The 24,469-nt window shown below is 33.8% G+C and overlaps 1 protein-coding gene across 1 annotated transcript; it reads right to left on the bottom strand.

Annotated features, from left to right (window-relative positions):
- Window positions 1-266: 266 nt before the first annotated feature.
- Window positions 267-9,207, bottom strand: LOC135156861 (large ribosomal subunit protein uL11-like). The gene is made up of 2 exons (XM_064110602.1): window positions 9,107-9,207; window positions 267-471 (listed from the first exon to the last, which is right to left on the bottom strand). The coding sequence occupies exons 1-2, from the start codon at window positions 9,205-9,207 to the stop codon at window positions 267-269; spliced, it is 306 nt and encodes a 101-aa protein (XP_063966672.1).
- Window positions 9,208-24,469: the final 15,262 nt, after the last annotated feature.

The following is a 24,469-nucleotide window of genomic DNA, read 5'->3' as shown; positions in this document are numbered from 1 at the left end:
TCACCATCCAATTTCATTCTTTAAAGCTCTATCTAAAAACGTGTGTTTGTCTTACTTAAAATTTCCGCCACCCCTGTTTCATGAATAACTTAGAGCAAGCTAATGATGTTATGTCAATTCTTTTGTCTTTTTTCCACCAAGAATGAAACAAAAAAAAATTTTCTTTTTTTTTTCTTTGTGATGTCTTTAATCACAGCATAAGATGTTAAATGCTGGACTGAAATCAAAGCGGAATGATCTGGATGTGCAACAAGGAGGCGTCCACATCATTCCTCTAGGATTTCAATGTCTCCATCATTGATCTGATCAATGATATCATGACGGTTCTGTTCTTCCACAGTGCATCCTACAGACTGAGCCGTTCCCAAGACTTCCTTGAACTCACGAGCCATGGAACGCTCCCTCGTGATGGCGTCGATGGGGATGTTCCCGCTGTGTGAGATGTTCTTGACCTTCTTTGGCCTGACGGTTCTGAATGGTCAACATGACGGTGATCTTCAGATCCTTCCATTCCACCCACCCACAGCCCTCAGACACACAGTTTTAATTTCATTAGGGTCGAATTTGGCAGGCATGATTCTGCAAAGAATGGGGATTTTGAGTTGAAAAATAGGTGAAAGTGTCGGATGAATCCGATTTTGGAAACGACCGAAGAGTCCCAAGAAAGTGGCTTCTTTCATCCAAGTGATATTCATGACTTGAGATGTTTTGCATATTTAATGAGCTTGATGCGGACCAAATCACCTCTTTTCATTCGGTCATTGCTGCTCTAATTGTGCATCGAATTTCATGAATTTGGTACCATTGTAAAGAAGAAGAATCATTCTTTCATGTCATTGTGTTTGGATTTATTCAAAGATTTTGTAATATAGGTTAAAATTTTGATCTAAAATATGCTACAAAATAAATATTTTCACCTGACAAAAGCTGCTATTTTCACACTTTATTTTTGTTTGAGCCCAAATGATTTTTATATCATGATAAAGCTAAATACGTATGCTTTGAAATGATATAGGTTTCAAAATAAGAATTGGTTTAATCGGGTCAAGATCACACTTTTCATTTGCCAAGTACATGAAGCAGCTTGAAAACAAGAATACTGCACTCTGATTGGTCAAAGAGACCGCACACTGGCAAATTCCAACGGTTCCAGTGCTTGGGTTCGTGGGAAGGTCACACTTCCCATGTGGTAATCTCCTCAAATACCCCACGCCTGTTGTTCTGTGAATCTTTATCCAGCCAATCAGAATTCTGGATTTCATGCAAGTACAAAATTTCAGAAATCTCGTCTTGTACCTTGGTGGGAAAAGTGTTATCTTGACCCGATTATAAAAGGTGCTGTATATCAAGAGTGGCATTGTGAGAAAGTACAGAAGTTCAGCTTTATGTTGATATAAATATCATTGAGGCTCAAAATAAAAAGTTTTGCACAATTTGAAAAAGAAAACAGAGGAAGAAAATTCAGTTTTGAGGCACATTTTCAGGCCAGAAATTTACTTATTTAACAAAATATTGTATACAAAATTAATGACCAATATGAAAGAGTAACTTTTACTCTATCTGATGGTGCAATAATATTTCATTTAACTTGAGGTTAAAACAGGTTAATTCTTAGAGAAAGAAAATCTCACAAATCACGAGATTTTGCAAGGAGGAGGATTCAGCCACGAGATGATTTGGATGAATCTGGCCTTTTTGCTCATTAGCATAGGGACCCTGCGGTCTGACTGTATTTAACATAAGTTGTGGAACCTGACATTATCAGCCAAAAATATTCCATATTCATTACTGCGTGTAATTAACTGTTTTCCTATTAAGTTGTCCGATTTTGATGAAACTTTCATTGTTTTTGCTCAATGTATACTCTATTACCCCATATAAAGCTAATTTAGCACGAAAACAGAATTGGTTTGGTATGAACTTAACAGCTCCAATGAGTACTACAGGCTGTAAATAATATGATTTTAACAGGTGCAAGTAAAATCATACAAACAAAACACTGAATATCAAATCATAATCTAACAAGGAAATAAAAATATAACATTGCATTTAAGCTTTGCATTAATTTAATGTTATGAATATACCATGATCATATTCCCAACTATGTCATTTTCCCATGTCATATTCCCAATATGCTTTGTTGTATTTTATTGTATGAAACTGTATTTGTATTTATAAATATTTTGTCCACCAAGAATAAACAAAATTAATTGAATTAGTCATGCATTGCCGCATTTTTTTTGTTACCAGGGAGAAACATCATGGACACATGAACTGAATTTATTTTCACATTCCAATAACACTATAATAATGTGAGCATGATATGAAAGATATGATTTTATCATTATTTCATGCTGTAAACATAAGATTATGCACGAGGAATGTCATTTGTATGATGACTTCTCGACAGCAGAGTAAAAAAACGACAAGCTTGCAAGAATATTCAGAGCTTCAGCAGAATCGCCTGAGAAACCAAAAATCTAATGAACACAAAGAGAAAACTTAAAGCACAGAAAAGACAATCAAAAAAAGAAACGAAATATGATCATCAACTTAACACAATGTGTCTATCCATTATTTAATGCTCTATCCACTCCATTCTTTAACGCTCTATTCATTAAGCTCTCTTAAGCACTGTCAAATTCAGTATTTCAAAGGTCTATCCATTTCATTCTTTAAATGTCTATCCATTGAGTTCTTTAAAGTTCTATCCATTTCATTCTTTAAAAATCTATCCATTATTTAATGCTCTATCCATTTCATTCTTTAACGCTCTATCAATTAAGCTCTCTTAAACACTGTCAATTCAATATATCAAAGGTCTATCCATTTCATTCTTTAAACGTCTATCCATTTAGTTCTTGAAAGTTCTATCCATTTCATTCTTTAAATGTCTATCCATTTCATTCATTAAACGTCTATCAATTCTTTAAAGCTTTTTCCTTCCACTATTTACAGCTCTTTTAATTCCATTCTTTGAATCTTCATCCATCCAATCTTTAAAGCTCTATTCACTCCATTATTTAAAAGTCTATCCATTCCATTCTTTAAAGGTATTGTTTAACTTTGTGAGCAGCCAATTTAAACATGTGTACAAGTGCATGTATTAGAACTAATAAACCCTGAAAACAACCATTATTGAGAATGAAAAGCGAAAACTACAAGGCAAACCCCGATTTTGTAAATAGGCGTGTTATAGACGCCTAAATAGTACACATAAGTGTATGGGATGAAATTAAGATGGTGTTTCCGATCACTTTATATTTCAATTTTTTAAGCAACTAAATAATGATTTTCGGACGCGATTTTTTCTGGGTTTCATTTTTGTAACATATCACAAGACAGGTGACAAGTGTGACTTTCTAGCTCAGATTTTTTAAAAGTCAAACTAATGTTAACTAAATCACTTTAAAGCACTATTCATTCCATTCTTCGTTATAGCTCTATACACTATCCATTCTTTAAAGTTCTACCCATTATTAAAAACTATTTATTCAGTTTGTATGAAGCTCTATCCGATCCATTCTTTTACGTTCCATGCATTCTTTAAGGCTCTATCCTTTTCATTCTTTAAAAAGACCATTACAATTTTTTTTAACGCTTTCAAAAGCTCTGTCGATTCAATATTTCAAAGCTCTATTCATTCCATTATGTATAGCTCTATCCATTCCATTATCTAAAGTTTTATCGATTCAGGAGTTTAAAGTTCTATCCATTCCATTCTTTTTAACCTCTATCCATCCATTATCTAAAGCTCTTTTCATTCCATTCCATTCTTAATAGCTCAATCCAATTTTAAAAGCTCTGGGGTGGTATTCTGAGATCCATTTTATCTCAGTTAAAATAAAATATTTTATCTCCGTTAAAATCAGTGAGATAAAATACCCTTAAAATCTCTCCGAATTGGTATTCTGAGAACAATTTTATCTTCATTTTATCTCTGTAAGACACACCTATTTTTTAATCAATATCCAATTAGAAACGCGCTTTTATAGCTCTCTCATATCACTCAACCAATGGAAATCCATTCCGCTAGGAGGTGTGGCGAAGGAGTGAGATTGCGTCAATTTATTGACTTCAATACGCTTGCACTATACGCTTGCGCGTCTTTACAGAGATTTCTTTTTAACTAAAATTGCATTACTCTCATCTCTTTTTCGAAGTCTATATCGCATCTTTTCAAGCATCATTTCAAAGACAATATTAGTCAAGAAAAGTCTTATGAAATGCTTCCTGATTGTACAGGAATAACTTTAAGGTGTTGTTCTCAATGAATATATCATTTCTCTTAAATTTCATGCCAACAGTTGGAGTTAATTCACCTAGAAATATTGACGAAATCAACGTCGTGGAGATAAAATAGCCCCTACCCTCTTTTAAGTTTATTTTATTTTTTCTTCAAAGTAACTTGGGCGCAAGCACATTACCCGCGTTGCAATGGCCAGATACGCGATGGGTATGTCTACGCAGCCACTGCTCTGTTGCGTATCATCATAGATACGCAAGATAAAATTTATAAGCAAGATAAAATTTCAAATTTTATCTGAGAGATAAAATGTCATCTCAGAATACCAATTTCATTTTAAGAGATAAAATAAAATATTTTAAAGATAAAATGACCTCAGAATACCGCCCCTGTCCTTTTCATTCTTTAAAACCCATTATATTGAATTCTTCAAAGCTCTATCCATCTTTTTCTTTAAAGAAATTTTTTTTAAAGGTCTAACAATTATTTAAAGCTCACTTTAATCCATTCTTTTAAACTCAATCCAATCCATTTAAAGTTCTATCCATTAAAGTGATTGGTTAATATTGGTTTGACTTTTAAAAAATCTGAGCTAGAAGGTCACACTTGTCACCTGTGTCTGTGATATGTTACAAAAATTAAGCCCAGAAAAAATTGCGTTCGAAAATAATTATTTAGTGCTTCAAAAATTGAAATATAAAGTGACCGAAAACACCATCTTAATTTCATCCCATACACTTATGTGTACTATTTAGGCGTCTATAAGACGCCTAATTACAAAATCTGGGTTTGCCTTGTAGTTTTAGCTTTTTATTCTCAATAATGGTTGTTTTCAGGGTTTATTAGTTCTAATACATGCACTTGTACACATGTTTAAATTGGCTGCTCACAAAGTTAAACAATACCTTTAAAGAATGGAATGGATAGAGTTTTAAATAATGGAGTGAATAGAGCTTTAAAGATTGGATGGATGAAGATTCAAAGAATGGAATGAAAAGAGCTGTAAATAGTGGAAGGAAAAAGCTTTAAAGAATTGATAGACGTTTAATGAATGAAATGGATAGACATTTAAAGAATGAAATGGATAGAACTTTCAAGAACTAAATGGATAGACGTTTAAAGAATGAAATGGATAGACCTTTGATATACTGAATTGACAGTGTTTAAAGTGATTGGTTAACATTGGTTTGACTTTTAAAAAATCTGAGCTAGAAGGTCACACTTGTCACTTGTCACAAAAATGAAGCCCAGAAAAAACTGCGTTTGAAAATAATAATTTAGTGCTTCAAAAATTGAAATATAAAGTGACCGAAAACACCATCTTAATTTCATCCCATACACTTATGTGTACTATTTACAAAATCGGGGTTTGACTTGTAGTTTTAGCTTTTCATTCTCAATAATGGTTGTTTTCAGGGTTTATTCTAATACATGCACTTGTACACATGTTTCATCTTGGTTTGATTTTTTAAATCGGCTGTTCACAAAGTTAATACCTTTAAACGTCTATCCATTATTTAATGCTCTATCCCTTCCATTCTTTAAAGCTCTATCCATTCCATTCTTTAAAAATCTATCCATTTATTTATTCAAAGCTTTAACGCTCTATACATTAAGCTCTCTTAAGCACTGGCAATGCAGTATATCGAAGGTCTATCCATTTCATTCTTTAAACGTCTATCCATTTAGTTTTTTAAAGCTCTTTCCCATTCCACTCCCATTCTTTAAAGCTCTATTTTATCCATTTTTTAAAGCACTATTCATTCTTTAAAGCTCTATCCACTCTATTCTTTAAAGTTCTATTCATTCATAAAGCTGTTTCCATTCCAATCTTTAAAGCTCCATTCACTCCATTATTTAAAAATCTACCCCTTTCATTCTTTAAAGCTCTATCCATTCCATTTTTAAAAGCTCTTTTGAAATTAATTCTTTAAAGCACTATCCATTCTTTAAAGCTCCATCAATTCCATTTTTTAAGCTCTATTCATTCCATTCTTTAAATCTATATCCATTCCAATCGTAAAGCTCTATCCAATCAATCAAGTTCTACCCATTCTATTCTGTAATACTCTATTCATTCTATTCTTTAAAGCTCTATGCGTTCCATTCTTTAAAGCTATATACATTTAGTTCTTTAAAGCTTCATCCATTCTCTTCTTCTAAGCTCCATCCATTATTTAAAAATCTACCCCTTTCATTCTTAAAGCTCTATCCATTCCATCCTTTTAAGCTCTTCGAAATCCGTTCTTTAAAGCACTTTAATGCTCTATCCCTTCCATTCTTTAAAGCTCTATCCATTCCATTCTTTAAAAATCTATCCATTTATTTATTCAAAGCTTTAACGCTCTATACATTAAGCTCTCTTAAGCACTGGCAATGCAGTATATCGAAGGTCTATCCATTTCATTCTTTAAACGTCTATCCATTTAGTTTTTTAAAGCTCTTTCCCATTCCACTCCCATTCTTTAAAGCTCTATTTTATCCATTTTTAAAGCACTATTCATTCTTTAAAGCTCTATCCACTCTATTCTTTAAAGTTCTATTCATTCATAAAGCTGTTTCCATTCCAATCTTTAAAGCTCCATTCACTCCATTATTTAAAAATCTACCCCTTTCATTCTTTAAAGCTCTATCCATTCCATTTTTAAAAGCTCTTTTGAAATTAATTCTTTAAAGCACTATCCATTCTTTAAAGCTCCATCAATTCCATTTTTTAAGCTCTATTCATTCCATTCTTTAAATCTATATCCATTCCAATCGTAAAGCTCTATCCAATCAATCAAGTTCTACCCATTCTATTCTGTAATACTCTATTCATTCTATTCTTTAAAGCTCTATGCGTTCCATTCTTTAAAGCTATATACATTTAGTTCTTTAAAGCTTCATCCATTCTCTTCTTCTAAGCTCCATCCATTATTTAAAAATCTATCCCTTTCATTCTTAAAGCTCTATCCATTCCATCCTTTTAAGCTCTTCGAAATCCGTTCTTTAAAGCACTATCCATTCTTTAAAACTCCATCAAATCCATTCTTGAGAGCTCTACCCATTCCATTATTCAAGCTCTATTCATTCCATTCTTTAAATCTTTATCCATTCCAATCTTAAAGCTCTATCCATTTTTTAAAGCTCTATCCAGTCCATTCATTAAAGCTCTACACATTCCATTCTTTAAGTTAATTCCATTTTTTGAATTTTTATCCATTCCATTCCATTTTTATCCATTCTCAAGAGTTCTATCAATCTTTAAAGAATTCCATTCTTTAAAGCTACATTTAAAGCTAAATCCATTCTATTCTTCTAAGGCTCCATCCATTATTTAAAGTTTTATTCATTATTCAAAGCTCTATCCATCATTTAAAGCACTGTGCGTTCCATTCTTTAAAGCTCCATCCATTCAATTCTTCCAAGCTCTAACCATTTTTTAAAGCTCTATCCAAGTCCATTCATTAAAGCTTCACACATTCCATTCGTTAAGCTCTATTCATTCCATTTTTTGAATTTTTATCCATTCCAATCTTAAAGCTCTATCCATTCCATTCTTATAAGTTCTATTCATTCTTTAAAGCACTATCCATTCTGTAAAAATCTATCCATTCTATTCTGTAATGCTCTGTCCAATCCATTTTTCTAAGCTCTATCCATTTAAAAATCTATCACTTCCAATCTTTAAAGCTTTATCCATTCCATTCTTTAAAGTTTTATTCATTGTTAAAGCTCTATCCATTCCATTCTTATAAGTTCTACTTATTCTTTAAAGCACTATCCATTCTGTACAAATCTATCGATTCTATTCTGTAATGCTCTGTCCAATCCATTTTTCTAGGCTCTATCCTTTATTTAAAAATCTATCACTTCCAATCTTTAAAGCTTTATCCATTCTTTAAAGTTTTATTCATTCTTCAAAGCTCTTTCCATTCTGTAAAACTATTATTTAAAGCTCTATACACTCCATTCTTGAAAGTCCTATCCATTTCATTCTTTAAACGTCTATCCATCATTTAAAGCACTGTTCGTTCCATTCTTTAAAACTCCATCCATTCCATTCTTTCAGCTCTAACCATTTAAAAAATTCCATTTTTTAAAGCTCTATCGAGTCCATTCATTTTAAAGCTTGATCCATTCCATTCTTTAAAGCTCTTTCATTTCCATTCCATAAAGCTATAACCATTCAAATATTTTAAAGATCTATCCATTTAGCTCTTTAAAGCTCTATCGATTCAGTATTTCAAAGCTCTATCCATTCCATTTTTCACAGCTCCATAGTTCTATCCATTTTTCACAGCTCCATAGTTCTATCCATTTTTAAAACCTTTGTCTAAAGAGTATACTCTTTAAAGGTCTATCCATCCTGTTTTTTTTCTATCCATAATTTCAAGCTCTATTCATTCCATTCTTTAAATGTCTATCCATTCAATACTTTAAAGCTCTATTTGTACTGACTTTTTTTAAAGCTATCACCATCCAATTTCATTCTTTAAAGCTCTATCCAAAAACGTGTGTTTGTCTTACTTAAAATTTCCGTCACCCCTGCTTCATGAATATCTAGTGAGCAAGCTAATGATGTTATGTCAATTCTCTTGTCTTTTTTCCACCAAGAATGAAACAAAAAAATTATTTTTTTGCTTTTTTTTTTTCTTTGTGATGTCTTTAATCACAGCATAAGATGTTAAATGCTGGACTGAAATCAAAGCGGAATGATCTGGATGTGCAACAAGGAGGCGTCCTTGTTGCACAATCCACATCATTCCGCTAGGATTTCTATGTCTCCATCATTGATCTGATCAATGATATCATGCCGGTTCTGTTCTTCCACAGTGCATCCTACAGACTGAGCCGTTCCCAAGACTTCCTTGAACTCACGAGCCATGGAACGCTCCCTCGTGATGGCGTCGATGGGGATGTTCCCGCTGTGTGAGATGTTCTTGACCTTCTTTGGCCTGACGGTTCTGAATGGTCAACATGACGGTGATCTTCAGACCCTTCCATTCCACCCACCCACAGCCTTCAGACACACAGTTTTGATTTCATTAGGATCGAATTTGGCAGGCATGATTCTTGCAAAGAATGTGGATTTTCAGTTGAAAAATAGGTGAAAGTGTCGGATGAATCCGATTTTGGAAAACCTGACGAGTCGAAAAGAGAAAGCATTGCTGACGTTTCTATTATTATAGGGAAAAATATGCACCCAATGTAGGAAAATATGTAATAATTGTGATTTCGTGTATGCATATTTAACATAAGTTGTGGAACCTGACATCATCTGCGCAAATATTCCATATTCATTACTGCGTGTAATTAACTGTTTTCCTATTAAGTTGTCCGATTCTGATGAAACTTTCATCGTTTTTGCTCAATGTATACTCTATTACCCAATATAAAGCTATTTTAGCACGAAAACAGAATTGGTTTGGTATGAACTTAACAGCTCCAAGGAGTACTACAGGCTGTAAATAATATGATTTTAACAGGTGCAAGTAAAATCATACAAACAAACACTGAATATCAAATCATAATCTAAACAAATAAAAATAAAAATATAACATTTCATCTAAGCTTTGCATTAATTTTAATGTTATGAATATACCATGATCATATTCCCAACTATGTCATTTTCCCATGTCATATTCCCAATATGCTTTGTTGTATTTTATTGTATGAAACTGTATTTGTATTTATAAATATTTTGTCCACCAAGAATAAACAAAATTAATTGAATTAGTCATGCATTGCCGCATTTTTTTTGTTAACGGGGAGACACATCATGGACACATGTAATGAATTTATTTCCACATTCCAATAGTAAATTCCAATAACACTATAATAATGTGAGCATGATATGAAAGATATGATATTATCATTATTTCATGCTGTAAACATAAGATTGTGCATGAGGAATGTCATTTGTATGATGATTTCTCGACAGCAGAGTCAAAAAACGACAAGCTTGCAAGAATATTCAGAGCTTTCAGCAGAATCGCCCGAGAAACCAAAAATCTAATGAACACAAAGAGAAAACTTAAAGCACAGAAAAGACAACCAAAAAAAGAGAATGAAGCAAATTTATATAAAAAACGACATTCCTTTGTTATTTTGCAAAAGATTTCGGTTATCTTCTATTGGAGACATTTACGAATATGCCCATTGAAACTTACCGAAGGTATTTTTATCGAAGGTATTTCAGACATAAATGTTTGGTTCTTTATCAGACCAAATCAGTTGCATTGAGGAAGAACAATGCATGGAGTTCAAATATCTTAACTTAAAATATTTATGTTCACTTGCCATCTTTTAAGTCTGAATGTTCGAGGTCTTAGAAATAAGGAAAAGAGAAATCAAATATTTCGTTTGTTTAAACATCAAAGAGCAGACTTTTTTTTCAGGAAACATTTTAGTCACATGATTTAGAATTTATGGTCAGAAATGAATGGCAAGGGCCCTTTTTCCCTCTCAATTCATGTGGAGTCGCTATATTGTTTCAACAAAACCTTGTTATAGAGAATATTGTGGTTAAAAGACGCAAAAGATGGTAGGTTATTTTAATCATGCATGTGATAATAAATCACGTAAATAAAGATGTACAAGGATCAGAAAATAGTTATTACAGTAAACATAAATATTTACAGTAAACATAAATTTTTACAAAAAATAATTAGAAACTCTCTATGACGTCTGGAGGAAAATGCATCCTAAACTGAAACAGTTTTCATGGAGAAATGTGTTCCTTAAAAAGAGCATCACGTTCACACTTTTGGGTAAGAAGATCACAATATATATAAAAAAATCAATATCAGCAGATATTAGACTTGCTATTCGAGTAGACAATAAAGACCATTCTTTGAAGATGACTTTACAGAAAAGACGAAAAGAAGGTCCAGGCTACTGGACAGATCTTACCAAAATCAGATTTGTGACATAAAAGTATCTTTTTCAAACACAAATTCATCTGCAATTACAAAATGGGAATTGTTGAAAATCAAAATTCGTAAATTAACACAAAGAGAAAAAATACTAAGTACTACTACTTTGGAAGAGAACTTTTTGGGGGGAGAAATATATAGATGTTAATGTGCAAAATATAGATACAGAAAATGGGTACGGGCGCGTCGTAGTCTAGTGGTTCTGACTCTCGCCTTTCAAACAGAGGGTCGTGGGTTCGAATCCTAACCATGGCGTGTTTTCCTTTAGTAAGAAATTTATCTGCACTCGACCCAGGTGAAGTGAATCCTGGAGGAAAATGCATCTTAAAATGAAACAGTTTAACCGGCAGGATTAATTCCTTGCATGCACTGAGCGCCGGTGATGGTAGCTCGAGCTAAAGCCGGGGTAATAATAGCAGCACTTTGTATCCTCTGGCAAAAGGCGCTTTATAAATACAGCTATTATTATTATTATAGTATCAAAGAAAAATAGAAAAGTTGTATAAATCAGAGACAAAAGGGGCCGGTATTAGGGCGAGGATCAAATGGATTGAAGGAGAAAAGAATACGAAATACTCGTTAAGCCTTGAGAAAAACAAAATTTCATCAAAATCGGATGTAAAATAAGTTATGACATTTTAAAGTTTCGCTTATTTTTCACAAAACAGTGATATGCACAAGGCAGTGACATGCAAATGAGACACTTGATGATGTCCATCACTCACTATTTCTTTTGTTTTTTATTGTTTGAACTAAACAATATTTCATTTTTTGCAGATTTGACAATAAGGAACAACTTGACTGAGCCATATAGTATCAAACAATGCTAATTGTACATGTTCAGGGAGGAATTAAACGTTGTTTCACTTGACAACGAGGAGAAAATTTCATATTTCATATAATAAAATACAAAAGAAATAGTGAGAGGATGACGTCATCAGTCTGCTCATTTGCATACCGACCAGGAACTGTTTTGTGAAATTACGCAAAACTTCAAAATGTCATAACTTTCTTATTTTTCATCCGATTTTGATGAAATTTTCAGTGTTATGCTTGTTGGATTTTTCTCTTTTATTCACATCAGTTTTTTGTTGGAGTGGACTTGTCCTTTAAATAAGTATAATTTCAGAAATTCATTCCGAAGTTATATCAAAGTACTATACAATGATATATCAAATTCAGTTTTGGTAAACGGTTGGATATCCGAAGGGTTTCCAGTAGAAAGGGGAATTAGAATGGCAAATGAGATCGAGAATACCTATGCAATAAAACCTATATAAATTGATAATTATAATGTTAAATTAAATTTATTACAATATGCGGACGACACATTATCTTTCGTCCTTAAAAAGAAATTCTAAAGGAATTGAATACTTTTGTGAAACTTGCAGGCCCTGAACTCAATAAAGAAAACTGCAATGATGAGGTGACACTAGTAAACGCTGGAATATCGAACCTTACAATCTGACTTGGAGCGAAAACAATATATTACGGAGTAAAATGTATTGATATGAAATAAGAGCTAATGCAATTTTAGACAAAGCATAAAAGGCAATGAATGAATGTAACATGATAATATCTGACTTGAAGGAGAGGAGACTGGCTTTTCATTATAAAGGTCAAGTCTACCCCAGAAATATGTTGATTTGAATAAAGAGAAATTACAAAACTAGCATAACGCTGAAAATTTCATCGAAATCGGATGTTAAAGGAGAAAGTTCTGGAATTTAAAAGTTTCACTTATTTTTCACAAAACAGTGAGTGATATGCGCAACTTAGTGGCGCGCAAATGAGACAGTCTCTGTTCTATTTCTTTTGTTTTTGATTGATTTAATTTTACAATATTTCATTATTAACGGATTTGAGGATAAGGAACAACTTGACTGAACCGTAAAAAACAATGCTAATTCAACACATGTTCAGGGAGGACTTAATCGTTGTTTCACTTTGCCAATGAGGAGAAAAATATAATATTTTTTATTTCATATGATAAAATACATAAGAAATGGTGAGTGGATGATGTCATCAGTGTCCTCATTTGCATACCGACCAGGATGTGCATAATAAATACTGTTTAAAACTTTAAAATGACTTTCTCGTTTTACATCCGATTTTGATGACATTTTCAGCGTTATGCTTGTTAGATTTCTCTTTTTATTAAAATCAACTTTTTGTTGGGGATTGTCCTTTAACAAGTATTGGAAACGAAACGGTATCCTCGACAGTATTCCCTGAATTGACCAGGTTTTGACCATGGCCCTGGGAAGCAGGGATGCTGAAACACCCCTCAAGATTTGCCCAGGGGATGCTGCGTGTATTATTTGCCACAGGCAGCAACCCCTCTGGTGTGTGAAATTTGAGAAATGCATGTAAAAAAAAAACAACAGTTTTTGTTGAAAACCTTTCTTGGGACCAAAACGATCTTCCATTTTGAGTTTGCTTATCAAATTTACTTCAGCAGCTAACCCTAATTTTTTTCTTTTTATACCATTCCTGGTGTAATTTATTACATACCAAATCCACAAAAATTACAGACTATTACAAAAATTTCCTCTTTTCAAACGAAAAAACAAACTGTATACTATAATTTAAGGCAGACAAGGAAAAAATACAGACTGTCGGAATACGATAACAATGAATTGAATTAAAAAGGAATAACAATCCTCCGAGGACCCTTTTCCACAACTCAATCTCTTTATTATTATTTTTTATTTGTCTCTTTATATTGATCTCTCAACAATAAAGACAAATAATTTTTTCTTATGTGTCACATTTTTATTTCTTTTATGTATGATTCCAGCTCTATAGATAAAAAAAGTGCGTAGTTAATAAATCATTGATATTTTCTGTCTTTGTACGGCAACCTGGGGTAAAAACACAAAATTCTTACAACAGATGTTTCTTATATTTCTACAATATTCCAAAATAGTCACACAAACAAAAATAATAATCACAAAAGAAAAATACATGTATTAAATTATTGTGACCTTTTGGTCACAATAATTACAAATATCAGACTCTTTCAGAAAAGACCCCTCAAAGAACTCTGAAAGACTGATGGATATTTCTTGTCTTGCAGGTCTTAGACTTAGACTTAGAGATCTTTCAATGGTCGTTCAGAGACCAAAATCATTCCCAGGTTTTAACCCCCCAAACAATTAATAGCGATATTTTAATTGTGTCACGGACGTGATCATGGTAGTTGCCTTAACTCTACATTGGTTTTAAGTACCGCCCACCCCCCCACACTTCGCCCAATCTGACCCTTATAGTGTTGGGGCATAAATAATTTTTGGTCTTTTTAGAGCATTTTGGTCTTTTTAGATACCCTCGCAAATTTCACCGTAAACACCTATCGAAATATAGACAATTTTTTTCAGTATTTTTGACACCGTTATTTACGTACGAAATATGTTCGATTTTGAAAAAAATAAAACAAATCCTTCATACGCGTTTCTTTCATCTTGCCTGGTATCCACTAGTCATTTTGGAATGGGAATTACTTGTAAAGGTGCAGTTCCTTGTCTAAAAGATGAGTTGAGTATCCCAGTAAATGGTACACTCAATTAACATCCAAATTCTCTAATAATACGAATGGGGAGATCGTCTCTGACCAGATGCTTTGTGTAGTTTTAATTTACACAATAAATAGACTTCCCAACAACTAATTTCAGGGTAAAAAATGATTTTCTATTTAGAGAAAAATGATCAATTGACACAAAAGTATCACTGATTAGAATTAGCAGCTTGTTTACTATATATCAATATTGTAAACAAGCAGCTAATTGTAATCAGTGAATATTTCTATTGCAAATTTTCAGCTAATCAGATTAAAGGATTGTAACTGTTACTATAGCAAGTTTTAATAAACGGATCCCAGGAATCATTATTGGACTATTGTCTTGATTATCATATTTTTATTAAAAAAAACTGTGCATACCAGGCTGGATGATTTGCGACCTTTTCTTTTTTGTGTAATAGTCCGTTTTTGCAACAGAGATAGCTTAATTTTATTTTGTAAATGTCTCCATAGAGTTTTTTTTAGCCTTTTGTTGGTCACGTATAAGTGGTAATCTTGTTTTGGTTCCCTTAATTACACGAAAGGATAAATATCCTTTCGTGTAGATCCTTTGAAGAGATGTTGGAACTTTGTAAGAAATTATATTTTGGAGGCAAGAGGGTTGGCAAGAGCGTTTTGGAAACGTGACAATTTTATTGTCCGTGGCATCATGGTCATTGTGAAATGAAAGCAAGATTGCCTTTCTAGGGTCCCCTTCTGAAATCCATGTACAAGGCATGGTTCTTCAGTGACCACTCGTCCTTTTGTAAACGAATTTACATGAAATCATGTTATATTCATTTTGTTCAATAATAAGTAACATTGGGGCAGATCCAGAATTTTCCAAAAGGGGGCACATTTTCCCAATCCAAATTTGACTAGTAAGCAACAAAAAAAGGGAAGGGTTTTTCTTTGCCACATCAGACGAATCGCGTGCGTTAAGCATGATAGCAAAGACAATAACTGCATCCTCCGCTTAGATTATAGGCTATGCCAAGGAACACCAGACCGCGAATTATAACACGACCCTCTGTTTACAATGCGAGAGTCAGAAATACCACAACTCTTTCTAATAAATGTAATATGTAGGCTGTGATATTTTCTCTTGAATCAAAATTTTGTGTATAAAAAAGTGTCAGTCTTGCGTTATATCATTTTCTTATAAGGCAAGTCATGAAAATATTCTCTTATTATGCTGTCATTAAACCAAATACTTTGAATGGAAAACACAATAATGGTGTAAAGGAATGTGTCGGCTCATTGGAAACCTGTAAGATCAAATTAAAGACGGTTCTCTTTAACTGAATAAAAAATGTATATTGCTTAGCGCGAAATAGAAATAGCTTGGTTTTGAAATTGCCCGTATCTATCATAGGCGAAAGCTGGAACTTGAATTTGCTTTAAAATGGAATATGTCTCAACTTTCTAATTTTACATCCGTTTTCGATTAAAAAAAATACGCGATGTGCTATTTTTTAATATATCTCTTTAAAATCAACTTTATGTTGGGAGGTTTTCGTCCTTGACACTATCGCAAGCCTCTATCGGTTTCGAATAATACTTCTCGCCCGACTAACCAGCAATAGAGAATTTAAGGAGCAATGAACGAGACGACGTAGCAGTTGTCTGATCGTTCGAGTCAACGTCGTCGTTCACTTGTTCACTACAGATGCGAATACTTAAGATTTCACTCGACTTGTACGTGTACGTATGTCCACGTGAAACAGCGCGATAACCAGCGGGTCATGACACGCTGCCCAACCCGGAAGATCTGGCGTACCATCGCCTGGCGACCCGGTCGGGTGATGCAAAGGCGCAACTTGTGCACACTTGTCCTTTCACTTGCTTTGATTCCTTTTTACGCGAGTTAGAATATATCGATATATATTTTGGATATCAGAAAGAAATTTTAAATATGATAAACATAATGCATCGTACAACTCACATTAATTTTGTGAAAAGTCACTGAAAACTGTGTTTTAAAAGGGAAAGGTTGATCTTCATGCTGGTCTTGAACGATTAAAATGACGTCACTCACGTGCACGTCCACTATGATTTTGGAGAACCGCAAAATGGATGTGGAGAGGTTCTCGATTCCGTTAGTGGACGTGTGTGAGGACATGATGCATATGGAACGCCAAAAAATTACGTCATCTCGTATCAGTCATCTATGTCGACGTGCATTTCTAAAAGTGCTCAATGAAAATACATGTCATTCAAATGAAATCATGTTGGTATACACAAAGTTTACCAATGCAGACCTGTCTGCTCATTCCGTTTTAATGAAAACGTGCATGCTTCACCAAAGAAAAACGATATAATTAGATTATCATAAACTTGTTCTGTTTTGATGAATTTTGTCAGTGTTTTGTTTGTCTGATCTTATAATATTTGTCCAAATCACATTATTCTCAGCCTTGAGTACCAGTTCCTTACACACAATGTATTGTGCTACTTCATCATCAGTAGGGCTACTAAGACTGACTTACCTCCATTTGCATCCTTTTAAGTTGTGCAAGTACGTTGCAATATCCTCATTCCGGACATTTCGTTGGAGAACGCGAACGCTTATTTACGACGTTAGTTGATTTTGGAAGAGACTTTTTGGGCCCGTCGTCATGGTTGTAAAACTTTGTCCTGCAATGCAAATTCTGTGACATGAGATTTTTTTTTCGTTTCGCATCTGCAACGGAAACATTCAATATGCGTTTCGTAAGCAAAATTCTGGTTGCTACTATGGTAACAGCGATATATCTGATTTAGGATGACTTTCCAAAGCCACATTTGGTTCCCCCAGAGCCCGAGAGGCCGCCCGGGGGGCCCATATCCATTGATGAGTGGATACCAGGCGCGACCACGCGTAAAAGGGGACAGAGAGGGCAAGTACGTTACCGTATAGGCCTATGTAACGTTATAAGGGTGTCAAAAACGATGTTTAAACTACTGAAAAAAGGGATATATTTCCAATACTTGTAGGGTTTCACAAGCCAAATACTTGTTAAGAGATGCATTTTTCATAATCTGGAAAACTTGCTTTCCTTGTTTAGGGCGCTTTTCGGAACCCCATGGTCAATAGAAGTGGTCCCCCCGGGAATTTGAATCTAATTCCCCATTTCTGGGGAGAGTAAAACATAATGCCCATTACATTGTGTGCTAGAGGCATATCGTTTGTGTAGAAGGAGCAAACAAAAGAAAAAACCCCGCAAAAGTTCAGAAGAATTTGGCCTACTGCATGCTGTGTACATATCAACGCATGCGAAATGGTTTCGGCAGGTGATCTGTCCAATGGAATCAATTGCCAGTGATCCACCAATAATCCACATTAAATGCAATATCGATTCGATGGTCTTTTTTTTCCTCACTCAATATGTACTCGATTTGTTTGAAAAACCACTTTCTTATTTGTTTGAAAAACCACTTTCTTATCAATGTCATAATCTGCATTTCGAATATCTCAAGCCAGCTGTCATTGTAGAGGCTCGCCGCCGGCTCAGGGGGCATATACGATGATGACCATCAGTCGTAATGTACATTCACGTATGGTGCGGGTGTCGCGTGAAAGAATTTTGCACACGAAAAGCAGATCTATAAGAGCCTTTAATATAAAGCTTAGCAATGATTGTAGAGCAGTTTTCAACGTTTGATTCTATTGACTATAATGTACAATCAATCTTATAAATCAAGTGTATGATTAATCGTTTAATCGTTAACTTTTATGTTAGGGGACCCAAACGTTACCGTTCCTGAGGTTTGCGAAAGGTGGATATCGATTATGTTTAATATAAACGGTAGCCATTTTCACGTCATTTTATGACCGTAGATTGTCAGCTTTCACGACATCCTTCGATTTTTACGATATCTTCGATTTTAAGCTATATTCCATTTTGATAATTCATTCATTAATTATAACATTATTTTTCATGATATGGTTATAACAAAAACAACCAGATAAATAGTTCTCTCTTCGGAACCCTCCACAATAATTGTAATAAATATAACGTATTTCGATACAAAAATATGCCAGAAGGTTTAACAACAGCAACCAAACTTACCAGTATCGGCCGCACAGAAACGCTGTTAGCGTAACATTGCACTAACACTGCGCTAACAAAGGACCCTGTTACAACCGGTAATGACGCCGCGATGGCTAATGTCAAAGTAATGCATTATTTACATCTGGGATCAACGCTTGATATCACAATCTGTATATCATTATTCATTAACAAATCAGCTACTAACATAATGGGTAGAATGACTGCTGCACAAAAAGCATTGTTAAAGCGCCGTTAGGCACGAGTGTTGTTAGGGGATTTGTGCGTAGTGATCTAGATTCAGTTATGATTATTTGCACATCCTACAAGTTTAAAATCTTGTCTAGGAAAGGGTAAATGAATGTCATTCATTAGCGTTAAAAAATTTCCTTATTACATTTTAAACATGAAGTGACATCAAGTAGTACATATATATTGACTAATTTAATGTGAAAAATATCGAATAAGCTTTAAAAAGATCAAGAAAATTAGCCTATCATGATATTACGATGGAGATTCTGTACCAAAAAAAATAGCAATCCCACTTTTCATCAGTTTCTTTTGATTGAAAATGCTCTTTACAGACTTCACTCATCATGTTCATTATAGAGTATTTGCCAATGATGAAATTTCATCAGCTATTGTTCTTCTCCTAATGTGGTTCTCTTCAAACACTTAAAACATGATATATCTTGGAAGAAAAACAATTGAAGAAAATAATCATATCTCTGCACTAATCAACATCCCCCGCTGAGGGGTACTCCAGGCTGAAGAAAATGATACGGTTTGAACAGTAAAGTGAGACAAACAAAACACTGACAAATTGATAAAAATTGGAAATGAATACAAAACAATTATGTTAAAATTTTGTATTAGGCCCTATTTCGGTGAAATTCATATTCACGTCTTCAGGAATATGCAATGAATGTCTGTTGTATCATACAAAATTAAGTTTATTTAACTTTTGTCCACCCAGAATATTGCTTCAAAGATCATCTTTTTGTTACTCGGGCGACATACACACATTTGAGACAATTACGAGTTCATTTAAATAAAATCAGAAAAAGGGGAAAGAGCTAGAAGGATATGGCATCATCGTTCCATTTATTGCATATTCATGGCCACATGCTGCTTAGTAATATCATTTGCAAAATACAGTGTTAAATTTTTTATATTAAAGAATTTGTTATTTTTTATCAGATTTTGATGACATTTTCAGCAATCTGATTTTACTGCATTTATTCATATATTGTTGTGTGGGCCCGGAATATCCCTTTAATTCGGTCGAGGTCTATTTTAAATTACTTGGTATAAGAAAGGGAGAAATTATTCGCTAACATCGTCACTATTGCTGCCCTTAGCACTGTTAGTGATTTCTATTAACATTAGCGCCACTGTTAGCTTCTGCTGGGCCTTTTATTGTTAGATTATTAGGAATTCTGCTAATCTTCTGTGAGTTTATCGATACCGGTAGGCCTACTTTTAGTGCTCTGTTAGTGAAAACAATGCGTCTAGCGGTGGTCGGCCGTGAAAGGTGTGACTGTCCCTACCTGTTAGCGTTATGTTACGCTTGCAACGCTTCTGTGCAGCCGCCACAGATAAATAGTTCTCTCTTTGGAACCCTCTATAATAATTGAAGATAACGTATTTCGAGTAAAAAATATGCCAGAAGGTATACAATAAACCGTAGGCTAAAATTTGATCAAATTTTTCTGTCTACGGTTGTTTTTTATTCACCTTGCATTTTGTTTTATATAAACTCCTCAAAAAAAGTTTGGAAATCTGACTTTGATCGATAATCCCTCCTCGGTTTTAGTAAATATCAATGTGTAATTGATATCAATGAATAGAACATTTAATTTTCTTAAAAATGATACGCTACATGATATGATTATCGTTCACGTTGATGTGCAGGTGCCTTGAAATGTGGGGCAAGGTGAAATTTCAACAGTTTGCAATATGACACAATATTTGAAAGTCACTGTTCTTTTTTCCGTGGTGATGAGTGAGTTTTTCAGCGGTTTCTTTTAATTGTTTTCATCCACCTTAACATCAACATTAACATGGAATTAAACACACCTCTGCACAAGCAAACACCTCTGCCCAAACAAACAAACATTCATAGGTATTTCAAACCACGACTCAAACCATGTTATCTCACAGAACCGTCACTACAGAAGCAGGGGCTTGATTTGAATGGATTTTCATCTCTATTGACACAGACAGAAGAATCATGTTCTGTATTGACCCTTCATGACTATTTCTGCTCGTTTTTTGCAGCTTTTCAATTCAGACCTCATCCAACACTTTTGAATCCTGCTCTTTTCGTGATGGCATGATCTTGTTAGATGGTATGGTATCATTTTAAAGAAAATTAAATGATCTTTTGAATATCATATTATGCATTGTGTAGAACTGGGAGTTGGGAGAAATTAAGGCCAAACTCAGATTTCCAAACTATAATTCAATTCTTTTTTTCAATTCTTTTTATTTCATTTCCATTCAAAAAACATAATACAAAGTGATATAAAGTAATACAAATCAAGTACAATTTTACAGAAGGGCATTCTTACTTCGTAAAAAAAAACAAAACAGAAAAAACAGTATAATATAGAGCATAAATGGAAATGAGGGGGATCCACTAAAAAGCAAAGCTTGTAAAGTGTGGATCCACCTTGGAAATGAAAAAAGTATAGTAGACTTATTTTGATATGCGTACATATATGTATTACAGGAAAGAAAAAGAGAACAAAAGAAATCATACGGATGCAAATATAATTACTGAACTAATGCAAAGCTTTTCACACAAAGAGGTCTTCGTAGTAAAGGATGTGTTGCGCAAGACAGAAGAAAGGGAAAAAAAAAAAAAAAAAAAAAAAAAAAAAAAAAAAACAGAAAGAGAGAGAGGGGATGACAAGACATAGAAGACAAGACAAAACAAAAGACAGGACAGTACAAGACAAGATAACTACTTTATAAAAGGAGGAAAACTAAGAATGGGAAAGGGCTGACCACGAACCAGCTTGATCTGGTGAAATGACAAAAGATGATATAACTGGACAATATCAGATGAAAAAGATAAAACAATAAAAGTGAAAAATGTAATGATTAAAATCAAGATAATGAATGGTCCGTTATGTCAGAAAGTATTATAGAAGAATCGGGAGGAGGAAGAATGTTGCAGAAAATATTGTCAATAAGTGTAGCAGTTTCATTAACTACACGAGTAGGTTTAGAAATCAGTGGCAAGAAGGAGGCCGAAAAAAAAGTTTCAAGAAAATCTTGAGATATATTGTTGTGTTTCAATAAATCACCTATAAATACTACATCCTTATTAACGAGAGCTGGATTATTTGTTGTTTCGGAAAGGTAAGTTAGAAAGTCATTCGTATTTGAGTTTGGGGGTCTATAAACTACACCAATGATCATATTCTTGCTACCAGGAATATTAATTTCAATAAATAGAGATTCTACAGTGGGGTTCATGGAGTTGAGATAATCACAAACCGTATACTCATATAGAACGCTACCCCACCCCCAGGTCTGTCTTCTCGGTTATTCATTACGAAATCATATCCGCTTAGTGAAAATGGATGATTAGAATCACACGATATCCATGTCTCAGTGAGGCCAATTAAAGAAAAGGGGCATTTTTTAGAATTTGAAGTGTTATTCAAAAGTAACTGAAGTTCATCAAAATGTGTATTTAAACTTCTTATATTAGCATGCATTATGCAAAATGTATCGTCATTAAATTTTTTTGTAAGATTATTTACCTGATGTTGCGTAATATACTCAGAAGAAGGATTTTGCAATATATTATGATCCTGTTCAAAATCGAGATCTAATTCTTCCGAAGCTAAATTTATATTATTAGTAACAAAATTATCATAAAATGAAGGATTCATTGGGTTTCTAAGTAAAGTATCCTGAGGTCTCAACTCGCTAAAGAGGTCATCATTTTCCAATGATGCAAATGGAAACTGGGGTGTATTGTTTATGCTAAGAAGTCAGTACATATCCGAAAGTGTTGTGTTATGTCCAATAAAGTGTCGGTCAAGGTCATATAAAAGCAAAGTAGCAGAGCGAGGGGAGAAGGCGAAGAACACAAAACACATAAAGAACATGAAGGACGAGGAGGCGCAACACAAAGGATTCTTACACAAAACCGAGAACGTAGGGCAAAGACCTCTAAGTGTGAACGATGCAAAGTCAGTGAGAACGGAACGAATATAAACGAAACAGACATTGGCGGAGGACATAAAGTGAGAAGCTCCAAAATAAAATAATGTGTAGTGAGATACACCTAAATAGTAAATTCAAATATCAAGATATAATTTCAAATATGTATAGCGAATAAAGAAAAAAGGAATACGACATAACATGGCATGACAATTGAACATATTTGAGCACAAGTCCTATTCGTATTCTAAGAATTGAACAAGAATACCAATCACCAAATACTCGGAAATTATTTTACAGGTGTGGCAAGAGCAAACAAAAATAAAGTCAATGAATTGAATGAAGGGGGCCATGCCCAACATGTTGAAATATCAAATGGATAATACAAAAGGAAGATTGTCATTTCGGTGAAACCAGCCATTAAAAGTAATTATTAACAAAAGGCAGACATTGAATAGGTAGTTGTAGTAGTAGTAGTTATTCTAGTAGTAGTAGTAGTAGTAGTAGAAGTACTAGTAGTAGTAGTAGTAGTAGTATATTAGTAGTAGAGTAGAAGTAGTAATATTAGCAGTAGTAGAAGAGGTAGCAGTAGTAGTAGTTGTTGTTGTAGTAGTAGTAGTAGTAGTAGTGCTAGTAGCAGGAGTACATGTGGTTAGTTGTAGTAGTAGTAGTAGAGGTAGTAGTAGTATTAGAAGCAGTAGTAGCAGTAGTAGTAGTAGTAGTAGTAGAAGAAGTAGTAGTAGTAGTAGTAGTAGTATTAGTAGTAGTAGTAGAAGTAGCAGGAGAAGTATTAGAAGTAGTGTTAATATTAGTAGCGATAGAAGTAGCAATAGTAGTAATAGTAGTAGTTGTAGAAATAGTCATAGTTATATATATAGTAGAAGTAGTAGTAGTAGAAGTAGTAGAAGTGGTAGTAATAGAAGAAGTAGTAGAAGTAGTAGTAGTAGTAGTAGAGGTAGTAGTAGTGTTTGTAGCAGTAGTAATAGCAGTAGTAGTAGTAGTAGTAGAAGTAATAGTAGTAGTTGTAGTAGTAGTAGTCGTAGTAGAAGTAATAGTAGTAGAAGTAGTAGTATTACTAATAGTAGTAGAGTTAGTAGTAGTAGAAGAAGTAGTAGTAGTAATAGTAGAAGTAGTAGTAGTAGTAGTGGTAGTAATAGAAGTAGTAGTAGTAGTAGAAGTAGTAGTAGTAGTAGTAGTAGAAGTTGTAGTAGTAGTAGTAGTAGTGGTGCTAGTATTGGGAGTACATGTAGTTAGATGTAGTAGTAGTAGTAGAGGTGGGAGTAGTAGTATTATTAGCAGTAGTAGTAGTAATCGTAGAAGTAGTAGTAGAAGTAGTAGTAGTAGTAGTAGTAGTATATTAGTAATAGAGTAGTAGTAGTAATAGTATTAGTAGTAGAAGAGGTAACAGTAGTAGTAGTTACAGTAGTAATAGTAGTAGAACTAGTAGTAGTAGTAGTAGAAGTAGTAGTAGTAGTAGTAGTAGTAGTAGTAGAAGTAGTTGTAGTAGTAGTAGTAGTTGTAGTAGTAGTAGTAG

Source organism: Lytechinus pictus, chromosome 15 (genome assembly GCF_037042905.1).
Source record: "Lytechinus pictus isolate F3 Inbred chromosome 15, Lp3.0, whole genome shotgun sequence".
Taxonomy (NCBI): domain Eukaryota; kingdom Metazoa; phylum Echinodermata; class Echinoidea; order Temnopleuroida; family Toxopneustidae; genus Lytechinus; species Lytechinus pictus.
Note: the sequence above shows the minus strand (reverse complement) of the source record. Positions and strands in the feature narration are given on the sequence as shown.

What these genes read in the sequence shown, in the direction of transcription:
- LOC135156861 (XM_064110602.1), bottom strand. Translation starts at nt 9,207, where the DNA reads ATGTTGACCATTCAGAACCGTCAGGCCAAAGAAGGTCAAGAACATCTC. An exon ending in GAGGGAGCGTTCCATGGCTC is followed by an intron (nt 472 to 9,106) that starts GTGAGTTCAAGG and finishes TTGACCATTCAG; the next exon opens with AACCGTCAGGCCAAAGAAGG.